Here is a 19258-nt window from a genome sequence, read left to right as displayed (position 1 = left end):
CGGCCCAGCCCAGCCCAGCCCGCGGGCAGGGACACGCCTTTGGAGCAACCTGCGAGGGCGAGCAGGTGAAGGGGCTCCGGCAGTGACGGGTGAAAGGAACAGGGTGAATGTGACTTAAACAAACCCTGGGAATCTGCTTGGAAACAGGGCCAGGGACTTGTAGGTAAGAAGGAACGAAAGAGATTGTCAGTTCTAGAAAATGGTGCTAATTGGCATGGACTGTTGTTCAGCCAAGGCTATGTTAAATTCTTGAACTAGAGAAGAACAGACAAGAGAATTATGAATATTGTTTTACTAAAAAAAAAAAAAAAAAAAAAAAAAGCAGGTGTGTGTGGTGCACATTGGAGGGGGAGATGGAGTGGACAGATCGAGAAGTCTGAACCTTCCAAGGTGCAGTCCCGGGGACAGGGCAGCCACCTCTGTACTGCAGACAGGAACCGGGAACAGTGACACGATCTGACTGTGACCCCCATCCCCTGTGTGGGGACAGGGGAGGGAATGGAGAATAACGGGAAATCCGGGAAGGGTGAGGGGAAGATGTTTTTGTAGGAATTATTTTCTCATTCTCTTGCTCTGACTTGTTTGATAATGTTATGAATGACGTTCTATTTTTCCAGTTTATCAAGCAACGAGATTAAATGTAGCAGCAAATTTTTAATAGTAACAATTATAAATGGATACAATTAAAGTATTGGAGAAGAATACAATCAAAATGCATATATTTGAGAATTTAATTTAGTATAATTGAGGTTCGTATAAAGCATAAGCAAAACCGACCGGGGATACGGGGAGTGGCTCCCATTCCTCACGTACCAAAGCATCAAGGCCAAAAATCCTATTTATATACTATGTGCTACAGAAGTTTCTAGAGAACTCCTCCTAGTTTCTATTCCTAAAATCTACATCACTATGTTGTACGGCGCATGCTCTACTAATGGGTTAGGGGGTCTCTCATCCTTTTGAGGGTCTTATTTCCGATGAAGGCTCATCATCTTCATCAGTGTCCGCTGTGTGACCTGCAGGTAGTGCATGCCCACTGTGTGACTGAGCAGATGTTTTCCATAACAAGACTTGAATTAAATCCCATGCTTGGAATCGTCCCATTTTGGCCCATTTCCAGGTCAAAATTCTATTTCTAAATGCTACTTATCAGACCTACGTCCTTCTACTATTCGCTTCCAACATCCTCCTTCGACTCCCAACATCTGGAAGATGTCCTTTGTCCTGTCTCACCCATCTCCCCCCTCACTCTGTAACAATTATCTTCTATTGATCTAAATACAATTTTGCTAATATAACTACAATTAGCACGAATCACATTTATCACAATAATAAATTCAATTAATTTCCCCCAAGTCAGGTGTATTGACCAGTGATTAAACTCTCCCCGCCCTTATCCAGACCCTTGAGCCTTTCTTAATGTGTTCTGTTCCCTGCGCAGTGTGAGGAGGGAAGTGACAGAGAGGTTTTGGCCTCTCTCAGTCATCCCGTGCTCCGGCCGGGGCTCCTACAGAGGCTGCAGGTGGGTCCCGTCTCCATCCTGGACTCACCCCGAGCTCCCGGCGGTTCAGGGCAGCAGCGCTTCCTTGGCCTCCTGCCCGGGCCGGGCCCAGCGCCAGGGCCCCGTCTCAGGCGAGGTTTCCGAGAAATGGCAGAGTTCGGAGAAAGGGAGGAGGAGTCCGTGCCGTGTGCAGAGCCCGCCCCTCGCTGCGATTGGCTGAATATGCCGTCACTCCTCGTTCTCGCGCTCTGATTGGGCAGAGGGGGACAAGCCCCGCCCCAGTGCTGCAGGCGAGGCGCCCCTGGCGCAGCAAAGGCGCCATTACCGCAGCGTCTGTGGTGGCCCAGGAGGGGCCGCGGCGGAGCTCGGAGGCGGCTCCAGCGCTGCGTCCCGAGGACGGGGCAGCCACCGCTGTGCTACCCCCAGGACCCGGGACGAGCCAGCGCTGCTCCGGCACCGGCTCCTGCCGAGGCCCCAGCGGGAAGGAGACCGCGGGCAGCCGCTCCCGCAGCGCCCTCAGCCCAGCGCCAACACGGGCCGGCACCGGCACAACCAACCCGCCAGAGCCCCCTGCCGCCCCCTCGGCCCGCAGCGAGCCCCGAGCCCCCGCACAACCGAGCGCGGCTCCCACCTGCGCTGGGGCCGCCTCCCCGGTGGTTCCCAGTCTCCCCCTGTATGATCCTGGGCATTCCCAGTATGTTCCAAATCACTCCCAGTAGGATCCCAGTCGCCCCCAGTCATTCCCAGTATGGTTCCTTTCACTCTCAGTCCCTCTCAATAAGAGTTCAGTGTCGCCCCAGTTCCAGTATGAACCCAGTCACACCTTCTATGAAGCCATTTCCCCCCCCGATGGTCTCAGTTGCTCCCAGTATAAGTCTAGTCACCCCAGTATGATCCCAGTATCTCCCAGACACTTCCACTATGAGTCCGGTTTGATCCCTGCCACCTCCAGTATAATCCCAGTTACTCCCAGATACTTCCAGTGTTATTCCATCACTCCAAGTTGGACCCCGTCAGTCCCAGTATGACCCCAGCCTGGGCCAGCTGCTCCCAGTATGATCCCAGTTACAACTGCATTATTCCAGTTTCTCTTAATCACCCCTGCTACAGATCTGATCACTCCCAGTATGATTTCAGTCAGTCCCAGGATGATCCAAGACACTAATAGGCTCTCTCAGTATCTCAGTTGACCCCTGCATGCTCCCAGTTGCTTCCACTAACCCTCAGTGTGGTCCCAGTATGATCCATAATGACGCAGTTCTGCTCCCAGTGAGTTCTTGTCCCAGTTCTGGTGTACCTCGATGTTCCAGTCTGTCCCAGCCCATCCCAGTCCCTTCCCGGCAGCCGCCCTGCCCCACTCCCATGCACTGGGACCCCCCTGCACCCCTTTTCTCGGGAATCCTCCTCTGCCAGTCCCTGGCTCCCCTGTTTCCGTGATCCCGGGGACGCCCAAACCCCCATTCCCGGCCAGCCCAGGGCACCTCACCCCCAGGCCTCCTTTTCCTGGGAAACCCGAACTGGGCACGGGCTCTCCAGCTGCTCTGGGATGTATGATCACCCAAAGGAAAGGGAGAGAACGGGAAAAGGAGAGAGAGGAGACTGGGAATCAGGGATCGGGGTCACAGCGCCCAGTCCTGCTCCGCATGGGACCCGCAGCCGCAGGAAAAATCGGATCCGCGGATCGCGGAGCTCCCCCCGCTCCGGGCCGAACCCGGCGGGTTCCGGGCAGAGTTCGAGCGCAGGTTCCGGGAGCGCAGCACAGCCCGGCCCGGGGGTCCCGCAGTGCGCGGCTGTGCAGGGTCCCAGATGGATCCCTGAGGGATCCAGAGAGGTCCCAGGAGGGGAACCAGGTGAATTCCCTGGAATTCCCCCTTTCCCCCTCTCCCCATGCTCCCTCGGGCACTTTCACTTTCGCATCTCTCGAGCTGCGCCACAGCTGCGACCGGGGACGGCAGCGATGGCTCCAGCGCTGGGTCTGGGGCTGCTCTTGGGGCTCCTGGGGGCGCGATGAGAGGTGAGTGGGACCCCCCCAGAGCCGCAATTCCTGGGCACCGGGAACCCCCTAAACCTTCATTTCCGGGCACGGAAACCTCCGGAATCCCCATTTTGGGTCCTGTAACCTCCCTCAATTCCCTTCCCCAGCACCGGGACCCCCCTGTAACCTCTCATTTGGCACAGAGGCCTCCCCGAAGCCCCATTTCTGCTCATCGGCACCCCCTTTTCAGGCTTCTTGCCCTTCCCAGACCCTAGATCCGCCCTTTTCCTTCACCTTTGCACCTCCAGATCTCCCAAATTTCCGTGTCCTCCCAGTTCTCCACTCCCGGCGCTTTGTAAGACGGATCCCAGGTGATTCTCAGAGGGCTCCAGGGGACTCGCAGCGGGGATCCAGAGGAATTCCCTGGAATTCCCCCGTCCCCTCCCCCGCACCGCGCTCACTCAGTCGCTTTCGCTTCCGCGTCCCAACCTGCGGGACCGGGATCTACCCGGCGATTTGTGACGTCACTGAGAAAGCGGGCTGCTATTGGCGAACAGGAAATAGCGGCGCCAATGGCGAAGCTGGAGGCGGCTCTGGGGGCGGGGCCAGTGCTGGGTCGGGGCCGGACGGGCCCGCAGCGGAGCAGAACGATGGCTCCAGCGCTGGGTCTGGGGCTGCTCTTGGGCCTCCTGGGGCTGCTCTGGGACCCGGGGGGCGCGACAAGAGGTGAGTGGGACACCTGAAATCGCGACCACCCTGAACTTCCATTTCCGGCCACCGGAACCCTCTAAACCTCCTGCGACCCCCCAGTGCCCTTCTCCAGGACCCCCCTGAACCTCCATTCCTGGCTACGGGGACCCCCTTGATCACCAATTTCCGGGCACCGGGACCCCCCTGAACCCCCATTCCTGGGCACTGGGACACCCCTGAATCTCCATTTCTGGGCCTAGGACCCCCCTGCAGCCCCTTTTCGCGCATCCCACTTTTCCCAGACCCCGTTCCTGCCCTTTTCCTCTACCTTTGGATCCCCCAGACCTCCCAACTTTCCGTGTCCTCCCCGTTTTCCACTCCCGCCGCTTCCCGAAACGGAGTCCCAGAGGGTCCCGGGCGTCCCAGGCGTCTCAGGGGGGTCGCAGCGGGGATCCAATGGGATCCAGATGAATTCCCTGGAATTCCCCCTTCCCCCCTGTTCTCTCTCCCACTGCACTCCCTCAGTCTCTTTCCCGCCTCCCAAGCTGCGCGTCCGAGATCTGCTGGCCTCTCCCAACCCCAGCCTCCCCTTTCCCGTGACCCAAAGATCCCCATGCCCTCCATTCCTGCCTCTCCCAGCTCCCAGACCCCCTTTCCTTCAACACCGGGGACCCCCGGACCCCCTTTCCTGGGCACAGGGACCCCCTGGATCCCGCATCCCGCCTCTCCCAGTCCCTTCCTTGAACCTTGGACCCTTCCCGGCTCTCCCCGTTCCACTTCCTACCCGCCCCAATCTCTGCGTCCCCCCAGTTCTCCACCCCTTGCTCGTCCTGTGAGGGAGTCTCAGAGGTTCCAGGAAGGTCTCTGGAGGGTCATGGAGGGTCCCGGGGGGATTCTGGGTTCTGGGACCCCCCTGAATTTCCCATCCCGGGCACTGAGACCCCCCCTACACTCCCTTATCCAGTACCAATCCCCCCCTGCACGCCCTTTTCCATCCATCCCGCCATCCCCATCCCCAGATCCCTCTTTTCCTTGACCCTGAGACCCCATGGACCCCCATTCCTGCTTTTCTCAATCCCCACTCCCCCTTTCCCTCTGCATCAAGGACCCCTGAGTCCCGCATTCCTGCCATCTCAGGTCTCCTCACCTTGTGACCCCTCTTTCCTTGGCACTGGGGACCCCTGGAACCCCTTTCCTGGGCCCGGGGATTCCCTGGAACCCCTGTTCCAGCTCTCCTAGTCCTTGTATCCCTCTTTCCTTGACACTGGGAGTCCCCTGAGCCCCCATTCCTGGACACTGGGACCTCATGCACTTCCTTCCCGGCTCTCCCAGTTCCTCTTTCATTGATCCATAACCCCCTCAACCCCCTCAAATCTCCGTGTCCCCCCAGTTCTCCACTCCCTGCGTAACCTGCACGTGGCCGTGTCAGAGCCCAGCCCGGGGATCCCCCAATTCATGGCCATGGGATACCTGGATGGGATCCCCTTCCTGCGCTGTGACAGCGAGCGGGGCCGGGCGGTGCCACTGACACAGTGGATGGAGGATGGAGCCGAGCCGGGATATTGGGATGGCCAGACTCAGATTTGTGTGAGGAACCAGCACATGGATGCCTGGAACCTGGAGACACTGCGGGACCGGTACAACCAGAGCAGGGGTGAGTGCGGGGACCTGTGGGGCTGGGGTGGGATCCGTGGGGCTGAGATGGGGATCCGTAGGGCTTGAATGTGGATTCACAGGGTGCCAAGGGGCTGAGATGGGGATCCATTAGGCTGGTATGGGATATCTTGTGATCCATGGGTTGGAATGCGGATCCATGGGTTTGGGATATGGATCCATGGGGCTGGGATGGGATCTGTGGGATTGGGATGGGAACAGTGGGGCTGAGTTGGGATCCATGGGTTGGGATGTGGATCCATGGAGCTGTAATGGGGCTCTGTGGGTCTCCATCAGACTCTGGGGCTCCATAGGACTGGAAAGGAGCTCTGTGGGACTGGGACTCTGGGTACAAACCCCCCAGGTCTCCGCACCGTACAGCGGCTCTACGGCTGTGACCTCCTGTCTGACGGGAGCGTCCGTGGATCTGAGCGGTACAGCTACAATGGGCAGGATTTCCTCTCCTTTGACCTGGGATCCAGGAGATTCGTGGCGGCCGACAGCGCTGCTGAGGTGACCAGGAGGTACTGGGAAAGTGAAACGGACGAGGTTGAGAGGTGGACGAATTACCTGGAACATGAATGCCTGGAATGGCTCCAGAAATACGTCAGATATGGGCAGAAGGAGCTGGACCGCAAAGGTGGGAGCAGAATTCCTGTGGGAATGTGGGATTTCGAAATGGAGGACTTGGGAACACAGTAATTCCTGTGGGAATTTCAGGGGCAGATCCCACCCCCATCCCATTCCCCTGGAATTCCATTGACAGCTCTCACCCCCATTCCCATGAACTTCCATGCATGTCTCTCACTGTTATCCCATTCCAGAGCCCCCTGATGTCCATGTGTCTGGAAAAGAGGAACACGGGACGCTGATCTTGTCCTGCCACGCGTACGGATTCTACCCCAGCTCCATCGCAGTCAACTGGATGAAGGGGGATGAAATCTGGGATCAGGAGACGGAGTGGGGCGGGATCGTTCCCAACAGCGACGGCACCTTCCACACCTGGGCCAGGATCGAGGCGTGGCCAGAGGAGCGGGAGCAGTACCGGTGCCGGGTGGAGCATCCCGGAATGTTGGAGCCCGGGATCTACGCTTGGGGTGAGGCTGGGAATGTGGAATGTGGGAATTGGGAATTTGGAATGCCCAAATGGAGATTCCCCTCCCCCTCCTCACCATCCCTCATTTCCCAGAGCCGACAGCTGGCAGGAATCTGGTGACCGTGGTGGTCACCGTGTCCGTCGCTGCCATCATCATCCTCATTGTCCTCATTGGATTCATTGTCTGGAAGCACCAATCCGGTAACACACGGGATGGGGGCTGGGAAGGGGCATGGATCCACCTGGCACTGTTCTGGGAATCCTGTGCCACCAAAGCTGATCCTTCTGTTTCTCCACAGGGAGGAGGGACAGGAATGAATACAGCATGGCAGCCGGTGAGTACCAGTGGTGGATCCAGCTCTGGATCCCCTCTGTGCAGATCCCAGGATGGATCCTGGGGTTAATCCTGGTGTGTGATCCGTGCTAGCATCTCATGGATCTTCTCTTTCTGCAGGAAATGATGTGGGAACAACAGCCTGACCACAGGTATGGAGCGGGATGAGGGTGGGATATCAGAGGGGGATCGGGGCAGGATTGGACTGATTTGGATCAGGGAGGGATTCTGGATCAGAGTAGGGGTCCAGAACAGGATCAGATGGAATTGTGGAGTGGGATCACGGCTGGATTCTGGAGCGGGATCAGGTGGGATGGATGGGGCAGGATTTGTGTGAGATGGATGGGGCAGGATTGGTTGGAATTCCAGAGAGGGATTGGAACAGGATGGGTGGGGCGGGATTACGTGGAATGGATGGAACAGGATTGGTGTGGGATGGATGAAGTGGGATAAGGGAGGTGTTCCAGAGCAGGATCAGTTGGATGGATGGAGCAAGTTTGGGACAGGATCAGGTGGAATTCCGGAGCAGCTCTCACTCTCCATGGGCTCCAGCAAGGTCCATCCTGCAGGATGGGGACAGGGACAGGGTGACACCATGACCCTCTCTCATCCCGGCAGGAATCACTGCCTGAGCAATCCCCAGAGCTGGATCCAGCCTCTTCCTGTGGTAGTCGATTTGGCTGAGATGGACTGGGATTTAGCCCAAATTCCCTATAAAGAAAGCACAAATTTAAGACCTTGGGAGGCAGGCTGTTAAAAAGCAAGGCCTTAGACATTAGGTTTGGCCCCTGCCCTGCAGATGCAGAGGCTTTAGCCTAAAACCATGGGATTTGTAAGGACATGTCAGGCATGCCTAGACACGTCCCTAATTCTCATTTGTCTTTGGACCTTTGCCCTCGGGTATCCCTGTGTATATCCCTCCCCCTGGTCTTTGGATGCAGCCTCTCAGATCACATGTTCACAAATGGATTAAAAGGGTATCACAGGCACCATCATTCCCATCCCGCTTCTTCTTCTTCTAATTATTATTATTATCATTATCATTATTATTATTATTATTAGCCACACCGTAACCCGGTCAGGCTGGTGAAGTTGCCACAAAGGGAAGAACCCCCATTGCATTACAACAGGCAGCCATATCAGATTCCACATGTTCCAGGTTAAATTCACGTGAAGGGGAAACTGGATTTACAGAGATATCTAATGGCTTTAGGTTCCACGTTGCAGAAGCTCCAGAATTACATCCTGCTATCCAGACCCATAGGACTGGACACACCTGCACATCCCTTCCAGCCTGGACACTGGGTCTATGTGAAGTGGTGGGACAGTGATCCTCTACAAGCCAAGTGGAGAGGACCATTCCAAGTCCTGCTAACCACCCTCACCTCAGTCAAAGTTGCTGGCAAAGGACCTTGGATTCACTGCTCCAGAGTTAAGGGTTCTGTTCCTGAAACAACTGAAAATAGAGACTGATGCAGATGAAAACATTTTTTAAATTAATCCTGTGCCTAAAGAACTGTTCATAATAATCCTGATTCTTCTTTGCATGATAGCCAACTGTGCAAGACATTACTACTGTTAAGATATTTACTGTTAGATATTTATATATTATTAGATATTTATCTGTTGTTAGATGTTTACTGTTGTTTGATATTTATCTATTAGATATTTATTTACTGTTAGATATTTACTGTTGTTACATATTTACCTATTTATTGGGGGTTAGGTTTCTTTTCTTTTGTTCCTTCTTACCTATAGAATTTTTCCCATGAATTGCTAGAAAATTCTAACTGCAGCTACTGGTTAGTGCTTTAGAAAACAAAAGGTTGGCCTGGCCCAGGTAAAAAGGAGGGCGGGGGTGGGCAGCTACTCAAGGCTTTGGGTTTTGGAAGACACGTTTGGAGCTGCTCTTGCTCAAGGAGAGGAAGTCCCCATGACCCAGCACAGAGCTGCTGCTCATTCTCCTCTGGGGTGAGGCTCTGCTCGTAAGAACAGCCACTGACCTAAGGCCTTATTAACCCCTTCCTCACTAAAAGAGGCACCGATCACCCTCTGCTCACACCCAGCTGCCGCTGCCCGCTGCTCCTTCAGCGCTGCTCTGAGTTTCTCTGCGCTGAAGCCCCGCCCTGCCCTGCCCTGCCGGGACGTCCTGCAGTTCCAACTCCTGCCGAAAAATTGCCTGATACATCTCGTCCACCAGCCCAAGATCTTTTGTTCATTCCTGCTGTTCTAGCTTAGTGCTTTTCAGAGTCCTGCAGGGGCACTGGGATTGACTGCCCCAGGGCTTTGAGAAGCAAATCCTCTCCTCCATCCTTTCCCAGCTCGGCCAGAAATGCTGTCACAGGCTCCCTGGTTCTGTTTGTTATTAATTCCATAGTTGTTGTTTTCTTGCCTTGTTATACATACCAGTAAGAAACTGTTATTCCTATCTCATATCTTCGATTAAAACCCCCTTAATTTGAAAATTATAATAATTCAGAGGGAGGGGGTTGACATTCTCTAGTCCGAGGGAGAGTCCTGCCTTCCCTAGCAAACACATGTCTTTCAAACTGAAAGAAATTTTGGTGCCCAACATTCTCTGCGGAGAACTTTGTTTGTGTTTCCAGGCCAATGGCGGCTCGGGCCCGGGCCCGTTCCAGGGCTGTTCCTCATCTCCGCCTTTGCCCTCCCACAGCCCGGGGGGCCCTGAGAGCGCGGGCCGAGGCTGGGCCGTGTGCAGAGCCCGGCCCTCGCTGCCATTGGCTGATTGTGCCAATGTCACTCCTGGTTGTCGCGCTCTGATTGGGCAGAGCGGGGACAAGCCCCGCCCATGAGGCGGGGTGCAGCAAAGGCGCCATTGTCGGACAGTTTGTGCGGGCCCGGCAGCGGCGGCAGCTGCCCAAGTCCGGTGAAGCTGCGGTGGAGCTCGGAGGCGGCCCCAGCGCAGGTGGGAGCCGCGCTCGGTTGTGCGGGGGCTCGGGGCTCGCTGCGGGCCTCGGGGGCGGCAGGGGGCTCTGGCGGGTTGGTTGTGCCGGTGCCGGCCCGTGTTGGCGCTGGGCTGAGGGCGCTGCGGGAGCGGCTGCCCGCGGTCTCCTTCCCGCTGGGGCCTCGGCAGGAGCCGGTGCCGGAGCAGCGCTGGCTCGTCCCGGTTGCTGTGGGTGGCACAGAGGTGTCTGCCCTGTGCCCGGGGCTGTGAGGGAAAATTCCCGTGGCCAGAGGTTTGTGTGCATAAAGGAGACGGAGGAGTCCTGTAAAAGTGACTTTATTGATGACCAAAGAGAGAGGCCATGCGGCATTTGCCATGCGGTCTCTCCAGTTGTAGTACGCAGTCTCCTTTTTATTCTCATTTTCCCGGCTGCATTCCCCCTCTCCCTTTCGCCACCGACTGAGGTACTTTGAAGGCTCAGACTTCCCGATCCGACTACTGCATGTCCTCGTTAATATGTACCTCTCCTTTTGTATAACATCCGATATTCCTGGCTTTGTTAAGTGTTTCTCCTTCTCGAAGGTCAGGCACTGAGCAGGATCTTGGCTGAGCAGCTGTCTCTGGAAATTACTAACAGTTTCTGAAAACGATGGTTTCTCCCATTACTTCCTTTTATACAAATCCCTGGCCCTATCTCCAGGCATATTCATCTTACTCTACTCAAATCCTCTTCTTATTTTCTCAGTAATTATCTTTACTGACTTTAATGTCCATTGGCTTAGTCTCTTTTCCTGGGTCCTCTTTGGTTTGGGATTATTCTCAGTGACCTCACTGCCTGTCCTTTTGTAGCTGTTTCTGGATCAGGAGGCCTGGCTGCCACCTGCATCCCCTTGCTCACCTGCTGAATGAGCTGCACTCAGCAAGGTGTCGTGCATGGTAAAAAGATGAGAGTTGCTGCAGCACATCAGAGGAGGAACTGCATTCGTTTAATCCATGGCGCCCCAAAAACTTGTCTAATTCTCATCCTTTCTACATTTCTACCAGAATATGAGCTACTTTCTACTTTCATTTGTTATCTATTTCACCAGTTTTCCGTTATTATCTGTTTGCAAATAGCAGTTTGAATAATCTAATTTTCCACAAATGTGGCCTTCATCTTTGGCATGGTTTGGTTGTCATGAAGGTCAGGAGCTGGGTCTGCCTGCTTCATTATTATTTCGAGGACATCTTGTCATCTAGTCCTGTAGTTCGAATGATAAATGGGTATTTTCCCCAGCAGTGTTAATCTGCGTTTCTAAAGCTCTTCTGACTGCCTGGAACCAAAGGTTCTCTTCCAGAGCAGACATTGTGTGACTCACATGTGGCCCCCCACAATCTGCTTTTTACTTGATATCTTTAGTGTTAGAGAGTCAAGGCATTACTTGATTCTGGGCAGGATGTGCAACAGAAATTATTTCATCCACACATAAGTGCCCGGGTGTGCAGAGAAAATCATTCCATGACACGTGAGTTTTACTGGATTTTTCCTGAACTTTATACAGTCTTAAACCCTTTGGAATCCGTTGGTTTAGTGTTCATTGCTTCTAAGTTGGATAGTTCTTAATATTTGGTATCCTATTGGCCCCGTATTACTTTTCCTCTGATGTTAATTAGGTCCACATTCCTGGATTTCCTTCTCAGCCTTTTCCAGACCAGGTGCCTCCATGTATGCCGGGGGCAGTGTCTGGGGTGGGTGTTCCTTGATATTTGCTGATGTTTCCTTGATGTTTGGTAGCCTTGTGGGAATCTTTTGGGCTATTCCCAGTCTGTTGAGATGTTAAACTCACGTTCATTTAGTGTAACATCCCTTTAAAAACACACTTAATAATTCCTTTCTCCAAGACAAATGCAAGTCAAGCCTGCCTAGAGAAATAATTCTGAAAACATTTTTCAACTTGGTGTATTTTCTGACCATGGAATCCCCGGCAGCCCAGTGTGTGAGTGTAACTGAGGGGCAGAGTGGAATTGTGCCGTTGTCTTCCCCAGCAGCTGTGGCAGTGCAGGCACAGAAAGCAGCGAAGCTCCAGCAGTGGCAGCAAGGATTGGCCCCAGTGTGTGGAGATGCCAAAGGAGGGTGCCCAGGCAGAGGATTTCAGCAGAGGATCTGTGGGCAGGCCCAGGGGCTTGGCCCGATGTGGAGCCCTGGCTGCTGCTGCGTTGCCTTCAGTGCAGGGTCAGTGGTGCCCTCCCATGCTGCTCCTGCAGCCGGGAATTCCAAATCTCCGGGGTTTGAGAGCCCCTGAGCCCAGGGTGAGGGGTCCCCCCGTGTTGAGCTGTGCTGGCGGCTGTTTCTGTGCTCAGGGACTCTTGGAATGGGCCACGGCACTTGGCCACCAGTGGTGCTTCTTTGCACTCCTTAGGCAGGACCCGATGTCCTGGGTGGATGCTGTGAACAGCAAAGTGCCAAGGCAGGCTCTGTGCCAGCCCAGCTTCCTGTGGCAGAGATTTCACAAGAGACAGGATTCTGGCCACAGACTGCTTGAAATATACATCCCTTATCTCCACCCTGCACTAGGTGGAGAATTACCAGGGCAATGAATTGCAAAGATCAATTCCAAGGGAGATAATTGAATATCTGCCCTGGGTCTGGCTCTTATTCTTGCCCAAGCCAATGGCAAAAGCTGTATCCATTGCATCTTGGTTTCTATCACCAGCTTCCAAAGGAGTTTCTTTATTTCCCCATTCCTTCTTTCTACCTGCCCTGAGCTCTTGGGGTGCAAGGGCTTGTGGAGGTCCCATTGTATTCCTAAAGCAGCCATAACGCCCTGAAGGGTCTTTGCTGTAAAATGAGTTCCCCATCTGAGAGTCTGTTTTTTCCACAATCCTTTATCTTGGAGTTGTTTTAGAAATACCTTAATAAACGATCCAGTGGTTGCTGAAGAGTGTCACAGTGTTAGCTGGTTTACACTGGGCAGTGAATTTGGCCTCTGCTAAGAGAAGTGGCCTGGCCTAACAGACAGGCCCCCAGAGAGCAGAGATAGGCTGGAACTCACTGGGTTACATCCTTGTCTGTCTTCAATTCTGTCCTAAGCTGCAGGGGCTATTGGTCAGAGGGCTGAGCAGCCTAAACTTGGAACCAATCACAGGCGCTTACCTGGGAACATTAAGAAAGATATTTAAGAAAAAGTCAGAAAAATAAAGAGGACTTTTTCATAAGGATCAGAGAGTGCTGTGTTTTCTCTCTCAAGTACAGCAGCAGTCGACTCAACAGAAGAAGTCAGAATTGCGTTTGCCATCCTGTTAGCTGCCATGCTGTCACCAGCAGATATTTGAGCCTTCCTGCTCAGGGCATTTCAGTGCCAGGCTCTTCCAAGCACACCCAGCTCTGCCGGTTGAGCTGACCATGCAGGGGTAACCTGAGCTTGGTCTAATTCCCTTTCCTTCATCAGAGCGTGTCTTGGAGCTCTTTTCCCTTCTCCTGCCCTTGAAGACTCATCCATAAACACATTTTGTCCCTCAGGCCAGGGAATTTCCCCTAAATCTCTCCCAGCCTGGCTCTGGAGCTCTGTCACTTGAATGCAGTCATGGGTTTGTTCCCAGCCCCCTGTGCAGGCTGTTCAAACAGGAGCCTGGGTTAAACCCTTGCCCTGTCCTCAATTCTAAATCCTCCTGTGCCACTGAACAAGTTTCATTCTGTAATCACCAAGCACTGCTCATCCATGTAGAGGCTCCTTTGGTTATCAAAGCTTTCACTTGGTGCCAGACTTGAACAACAGGAGATCTGCTGCCATCAGTTTTTGGGCCTCAGGTCCCATTAAAGCTGTGGCTGCACAATTCTGCAGACAATGAGGCCACTCTGGCCACTGGGCTAAACATTTTAGCAGAAGAATTCCTTTGGCATGGCCCTGTTTAACATCCACATCCAATTAAAATTTTTTTTCTGAGTCTGGTAGAGCCATGGCTGCAGCATCAATCATTTGTTTATTTCATTATCTTAAGTTTTGTTCCATTTCTTGTATCCATACCACAGCATTGAGACTATCTGGTGTTTAAAAGTCACAAAGTGTTCTGGCTAGAACAGAGAATCCTCAATCCAGATCCTGCAATTTCCTATTAGTCGTCATACTTCTTGCAACTCCTTTTTAATCCTGGGTTATTTCTGAGCTTCCCTGGTCTCTCTCTGGGTCAATACACCAGAAGCCTGCAGTCAAAATATGTCCCAAATATTTTACCTTTTTCTCCACCATTTGCCCTTTTTTTTAATCAAATATTTAAAGATGCTGTTTAGCCTGAACATTCAGCCATTTCACAGAGGCTTCTTCTACCACTTCTTGTCCTCCTGATTGCAGCAAGTCATCCACATCGTGCATTAACCCAGTCCCTGGGGGTGGGGTAAATTCTTGTGATATTTTTTGCAAGTTTTGCCCGAATAAGGCTGGTGCTCCCGTGCATCCCTGCAGAAGGACCCTCCATGTCTTTTCCATTTTCCCTTCTATCTCTTGTTCCCACTCAAAGGCAAAATCCAGTTTACCATCCTGTGTGAGTGGGCATCCCCAGAAAGCATCATTGCCATCAATTCCTGAATGGTGTCAGTGTGAGGAGGGCACCTGGTTGAAGATGGTGTAAGGATGTGAGAGCCCCTGGGTGCTTGGGTCTTAATATGCACTCCACTTTTGTACAGCTAGTGATATTCATGGCTCTGTTAAGTCTTTGTTCTTCTGGGAGTTCATGAATTGAGCAGGACCTTGGCTGAGCAGCAGTCTGTGTGGTCAATTAATAACATTTTCTGACCCTGATGGCTTCTGCTGTCCCTTCCTTATGTCCACGTCCCCGGCCCTGTGTCCAAGCGGATTCGCAGCCTGTGTTTGTAGAGACCCTTTGCTGTTGTTCCTTGCATGGGGGTCCCCCGTTTTGGGGCCATCCCCCCTGGAGCAGGGTGTCCCGGCTTGGTGCAGCCCCGCCCCTCGGGCAGCGCTGAGCCAATGAGAGCGCGCGGCGGTGATGACGCAGCAGTGTCCAGGCAGAGCCGCAGCTCCCAGCGTTGCCCACCTGGAGCCACCTGCGCCCGGCCCGGGCCCCAGCGCCCCCCTGGATGGGAATTTGGGGAGGTGGGAGGGGGGGAGCGCCAAGGCCGGGCCCCCCCGCGCTGTGGTGGCGGCAGCGGCTGCAGTGGGGAGCGAGTGCGGGCGGGAGCGGCCGAGAGCCCAGCGCTGCCCCAGCCCGAGCTGCCCCAGCTCCATCGCTGCCCCTGCGCTGGGATGCTGTGGGTTTGGGGGGAAGAGGGAGCCGGCAGTGGGTGCTGGGCCTGGGGGAAGCAGGAGAAGGGAAGGAGAAGCAGGGTTGAAGAACAACATGATCAAATGATGCATGTGGGAGGAGGAGGTGGGATTGTGCATGAGAAGGAGGAATAGTAGGAGGAAGAGGAGTGTGAGGGGCAGTAGGGACACAGGATGAGGACGAGGAGTAGCAGAAACAGGAAACACCACAAGGTTCCACCCCTCCCTGTATCTGCAGGCCCTCCCAGCCCCAGGAGTGTTGCACCTCCTTACGTGCCACAGGTGATGAGGGAGAAGGATCCATGATTTGCACAGGGGTAAATCTTGGTGTTTCTGAGCTTTATTGGGTTAAATGTTGGGGCTGAGGTTTTTCTGTGGGTGCTGAATCTTCATATTTTTTTCCTCGATTACAATGTAAAATGTGCCCAAAATTATGTATTCTATCACCATCTGTTGAAGCCAGCTGGGGTAGTGATCCTTATCTCCGAGGGAGATATCCTCTGTCAAAGGGCCATATGCTAGAAAACAGGTGGGGGAGTGTTCTTTATCTTTCCTTCCATCCATCCTTCCTCCAGGACGATATCAGGTATCTTCTGTTAATGGGCCATTGAGTTCAATACATAACTGATAAAATCACATCATCCCATTTTGAGATTGTGCACCCAGGGGGAGGAGCCAAACATTTTGTACCTAGATTCAAACTGAGATTTGGAACACCAAATCATCCCTTACCCACTGGTTTCCAGAGGACAAGAGCTACCAGACCTTTCTACAGGATCACTACTACAACAAGACCACGTCATCTGGACTGCTACCACCACCTTAACTAGAGGGGCGTAAGGTTGTATTCTGACTCTGTCAGTTGTTTTCTTTTGTATTGCATGTATTATATTTTTTTCTCTTGTTTTTTTCTGTAAAATTCTGTTTCTGACTTGGAGTCTCTCACAGGTTTTACTTTCAAACCAGCCCAATTTTCGAGGGGATTTTGGCTGAATCTTGGTGTTTGGGAGGTTATTACAGACACAAGATGGTCAATGACTTCCAGAGATGAACTTGGGCAAGGAGGAACTCCCGGTTTATGGAGCTCTCTTGTTTTTTCCCCAAACCAGGATTTTTCATTCCCACGGCGTGAGGACATGGAGGAGGCAGAAAAGCCCCGGAGATCCCGCAGGAGGAGGGGCTGCAAACCAAGCACAGGGAGCTGCAAGGAGGAAAGACCCTCCCTGAGCCGGGATGGCGGCCGGAGATCCAGGCAGAGCTCAGAGCTGGTGGAGAAGCCTCCTGGAGGGGAGAAGCCCCACAAGTGCTTGGAATGTGGGAAGGGTTTCAGCTACCGCTCCAGCATGATCCGGCACCAGCAGATCCACACTGGAGAGAAGCCCTATGAGTGTAGGGAATGTGGGAAGGGATTCAGAGTCAGCTTCCATCTCATCCGGCACCAGCTAATCCACACTGGGGAAAAGCCCTATGAGTGCGGAGAATGTGGGAAGAGCTTCAGCAGCAGCTCCAACCTGATCCGGCACAAGATGATCCATACTGGGGAAAAGCCCTACGAGTGTGGGGAATGTGGGAAGAGCTTCAGCTACAGCTCCAATCTGATCCGGCACCAGCTGATCCACACTGGACAAAAGCCCTACGAGTGTGGGAAATGTGGTAAGGGTTTCAGCAACAGTTCCTACCTGTTGCAGCATCAGTTGAGCCATACAGGGGACAGGCCCTACACATGCTTGGAATGTAGAAAGAGCTTTGCGTGGATGTCCAGCTTAAAAAAACACGAGCACATCCACACCGGGGAGAGGTCCTACGAGTGTCCCAAGTGTGGGAAGAGGTTTCAGACCAGCTCCAATCTCCTCATGCATGAGCGGATTCACACAGAGGAGAGGCCCTTCCGCTGCCCTGACTGCGGGAAAGGATTCAATCTCAACTCCACCCTCACTGTCCACCGGCGCATCCACACTGGGGAGAGGCCCTACGAGTGTCCTGAGTGTGGGAAGAGCTTCTCAAAGAGCTCAACCTTGAGCCGACACCAACGGAGGCACCACTAAGGGAAGCCCTGTGAGTGCCCCGAGTGTGGGAAGAGCTTCGTGCTCTGCTCCAGCTCCATCCCCCATGGGAGGATCGGTGTTGGATGATCCCCAGTGACCCCCGTTGGGCAGAGCCCTGGTGATCCGTGGTCCTGGTTATCCTCGTTGGGTCGGGGGAAGGGGTTGGAGAGATTTCTTTCCCTTCTTATTCTCCTGTGATTTGGTTGGTAATAAATTCCCTCGCTGTGCCCAGGCTCAGTCTGTTGTTCCCCTTCAGGTGCTCAGGGTGGGATCTCTCCTGTTCATTCTCTCAACTCCTGGGCCTTTCCTCAGCCAATCAAATAATGTAATTTAGATTCAGCCAATCAGAGAGAGCAGCTCTGTTGACACAGCAGTGTCCAGGCAGATCCACAGCACCCAGTGTTCCCCACCTGGACCCCACCCAGTCACTAACCCCCTGTGGCACTTACACACGTCCTTCCCCAGTCCCTCCACACAATAAACGTGACTGGGGTGAACTGGTAAGCTTTATCGGGAACACTGGGAGCAGCTGGGGAGGGGCAGAGTGGCAGCAGGGCTGGGGGTAACACATGATCCCCCTAAAATTAGTGTGGGGACAAAGCAGAGGTCCTGCCCAAGCCTGATACCACGGGGCAGGGCTGCAGCTGCTGCCAGCTCAGCAGCTCTGTGGGAACAGAAAAGGAGGTGACACCCGAGTGGGGGCCCCACGGGGAGCACACACACTCCAAGAGAGGTGGCACATGATCCCCCCAGGACCCCTGGTCTTAGGCTGCAATACAGGATGGGACAAAAAGTATGTATTCTATCACCACCTGTTGAAATCAGCTGGGGCAGTGATCCTTATCTCTGTGGGAGATATCCTCTGCTAATGGGCCATCTGTTAAAATCAGGTGCAGCAGTCATCTTTATCTTTTCCACAGCCCATCCTGCCTTCAGGAAGATATCTTCTGTTAATGGGCTATTGAGTTATACTGTATGACTGATAAAATTACATCATTCCTTCCGTTCCCAATGAATGACTGATAAAATTCCATCATCGCACTGGGAGATGCTCCAGCCAGGGGGAGGAGCCAAGCCTTTCCTACCTAGATAAAAACTGAGATTTGAAACACCAAGGCAGTCTTTCTCCACTGGATTGCAGTGAAAAATTGGATCTTTCAACATCAATACTGGACCTTCAGAGGAGAACTGCACGTTTCTACAGGAGCACTGCTTCAACTGAACCATATCTGTCATCCAGGAGGACTGCAGCCACCATTCAATCAGACTGCTACCAGCACCCTGACTGACACGGTGTCAGGTTGTATTCTGACTGTCAGTGGGTTATTTTTGGGCTTTTACTCTCTGATACTGTATTTCTATTTTAATTTTCCTAGTAAAGAACTGTTATGCCTATTCCCATACCTTTGCCAGAGAGCCTCTTAATTTCAAAATTATAATAATTTGGAGGGTGGGAGTTTAGATTCTCCATTTTAAAAAGAGACTTCTGCCTTTCTTGGCAGACACCTTCTTTCAAACCAAGATAGATTTTGGTGCCCAACGTGGGGTCTGAGGGCACTGGGAGAAAGAAGGAATAACAGCTCCTGGGTAACCTGTTTTTTTGTGTGCTGGATATAGAAACCTCATTGGGTGGCACCATGTGGTCTAGCTTACTGTGGTTCAGGTGGGACGTGGTCGTGGCTGTATTCCTCCCATTTGCAGGCCCTATAACTAAAGCTACTGTGGCTGTTATCCAGTTTGCTTTATGGGTTAATAAGGTGAGGAATTAATGGATTTTTAACTTCTTTGGAAGGCGGGTACATGG

General features: G+C 53.2%; 2 protein-coding genes and 1 long non-coding RNA gene across 5 annotated transcripts; 2 read left to right on the top strand and 1 right to left on the bottom strand.

Annotated features, from left to right (window-relative positions):
- Positions 1-639: 639 nt before the first annotated feature.
- Positions 640-3910, bottom strand: LOC148218196 (uncharacterized). Its single transcript, XR_015800561.1, has 2 exons — positions 3771-3910; positions 640-3497 (listed from the first exon to the last, which is right to left on the bottom strand). It is a non-coding gene; the product is annotated as an uncharacterized LOC148218196 (long non-coding RNA).
- Positions 3389-8933, top strand: LOC148218195 (class I histocompatibility antigen, F10 alpha chain-like). 3 transcript variants are annotated; one of them, XM_088157962.1, is made up of 8 exons: positions 3389-3515; positions 5557-5820; positions 6184-6459; positions 6644-6916; positions 7009-7116; positions 7215-7250; positions 7370-7401; positions 8463-8933. In XM_088157962.1, the coding sequence occupies exons 1-7, from the start codon at positions 3389-3391 to the stop codon at positions 7393-7395; spliced, it is 1110 nt and encodes a 369-aa protein (XP_088014088.1). In that variant the 3' UTR covers positions 7396-7401; positions 8463-8933. The 3 variants fall into 3 exon arrangements, with proteins under 3 accessions (XP_088014088.1, XP_088014087.1, XP_088014086.1); XM_088157961.1 differs by lacking the exon at positions 3389-3515 and adding an exon at positions 4049-4202 and having other exon boundaries at positions 8477-8933; XM_088157960.1 differs by lacking the exon at positions 3389-3515 and adding an exon at positions 4049-4202.
- A 1167-nt stretch (positions 8934-10100) lies between these two features.
- LOC148218194 (uncharacterized) lies at positions 10101-18857 on the top strand. The gene is made up of 2 exons (XM_088157943.1): positions 10101-10175; positions 16519-18857. Exon 2 carries the CDS (start codon positions 16546-16548, stop codon positions 17452-17454), a length of 909 nt encoding a protein of 302 aa, XP_088014069.1. The 5' UTR covers positions 10101-10175; positions 16519-16545; the 3' UTR covers positions 17455-18857.
- The last annotated feature ends 401 nt before the right edge of the window (positions 18858-19258 follow it).

This window comes from Sturnus vulgaris, unplaced genomic scaffold, assembly GCF_052056855.1.
Source record: "Sturnus vulgaris isolate bStuVul1 unplaced genomic scaffold, bStuVul1.hap1 Scaffold_194, whole genome shotgun sequence".
Taxonomy (NCBI): Eukaryota; Metazoa; Chordata; class Aves; order Passeriformes; family Sturnidae; genus Sturnus; species Sturnus vulgaris.
This window is presented reverse-complemented; position numbering and strand designations above follow the sequence as displayed.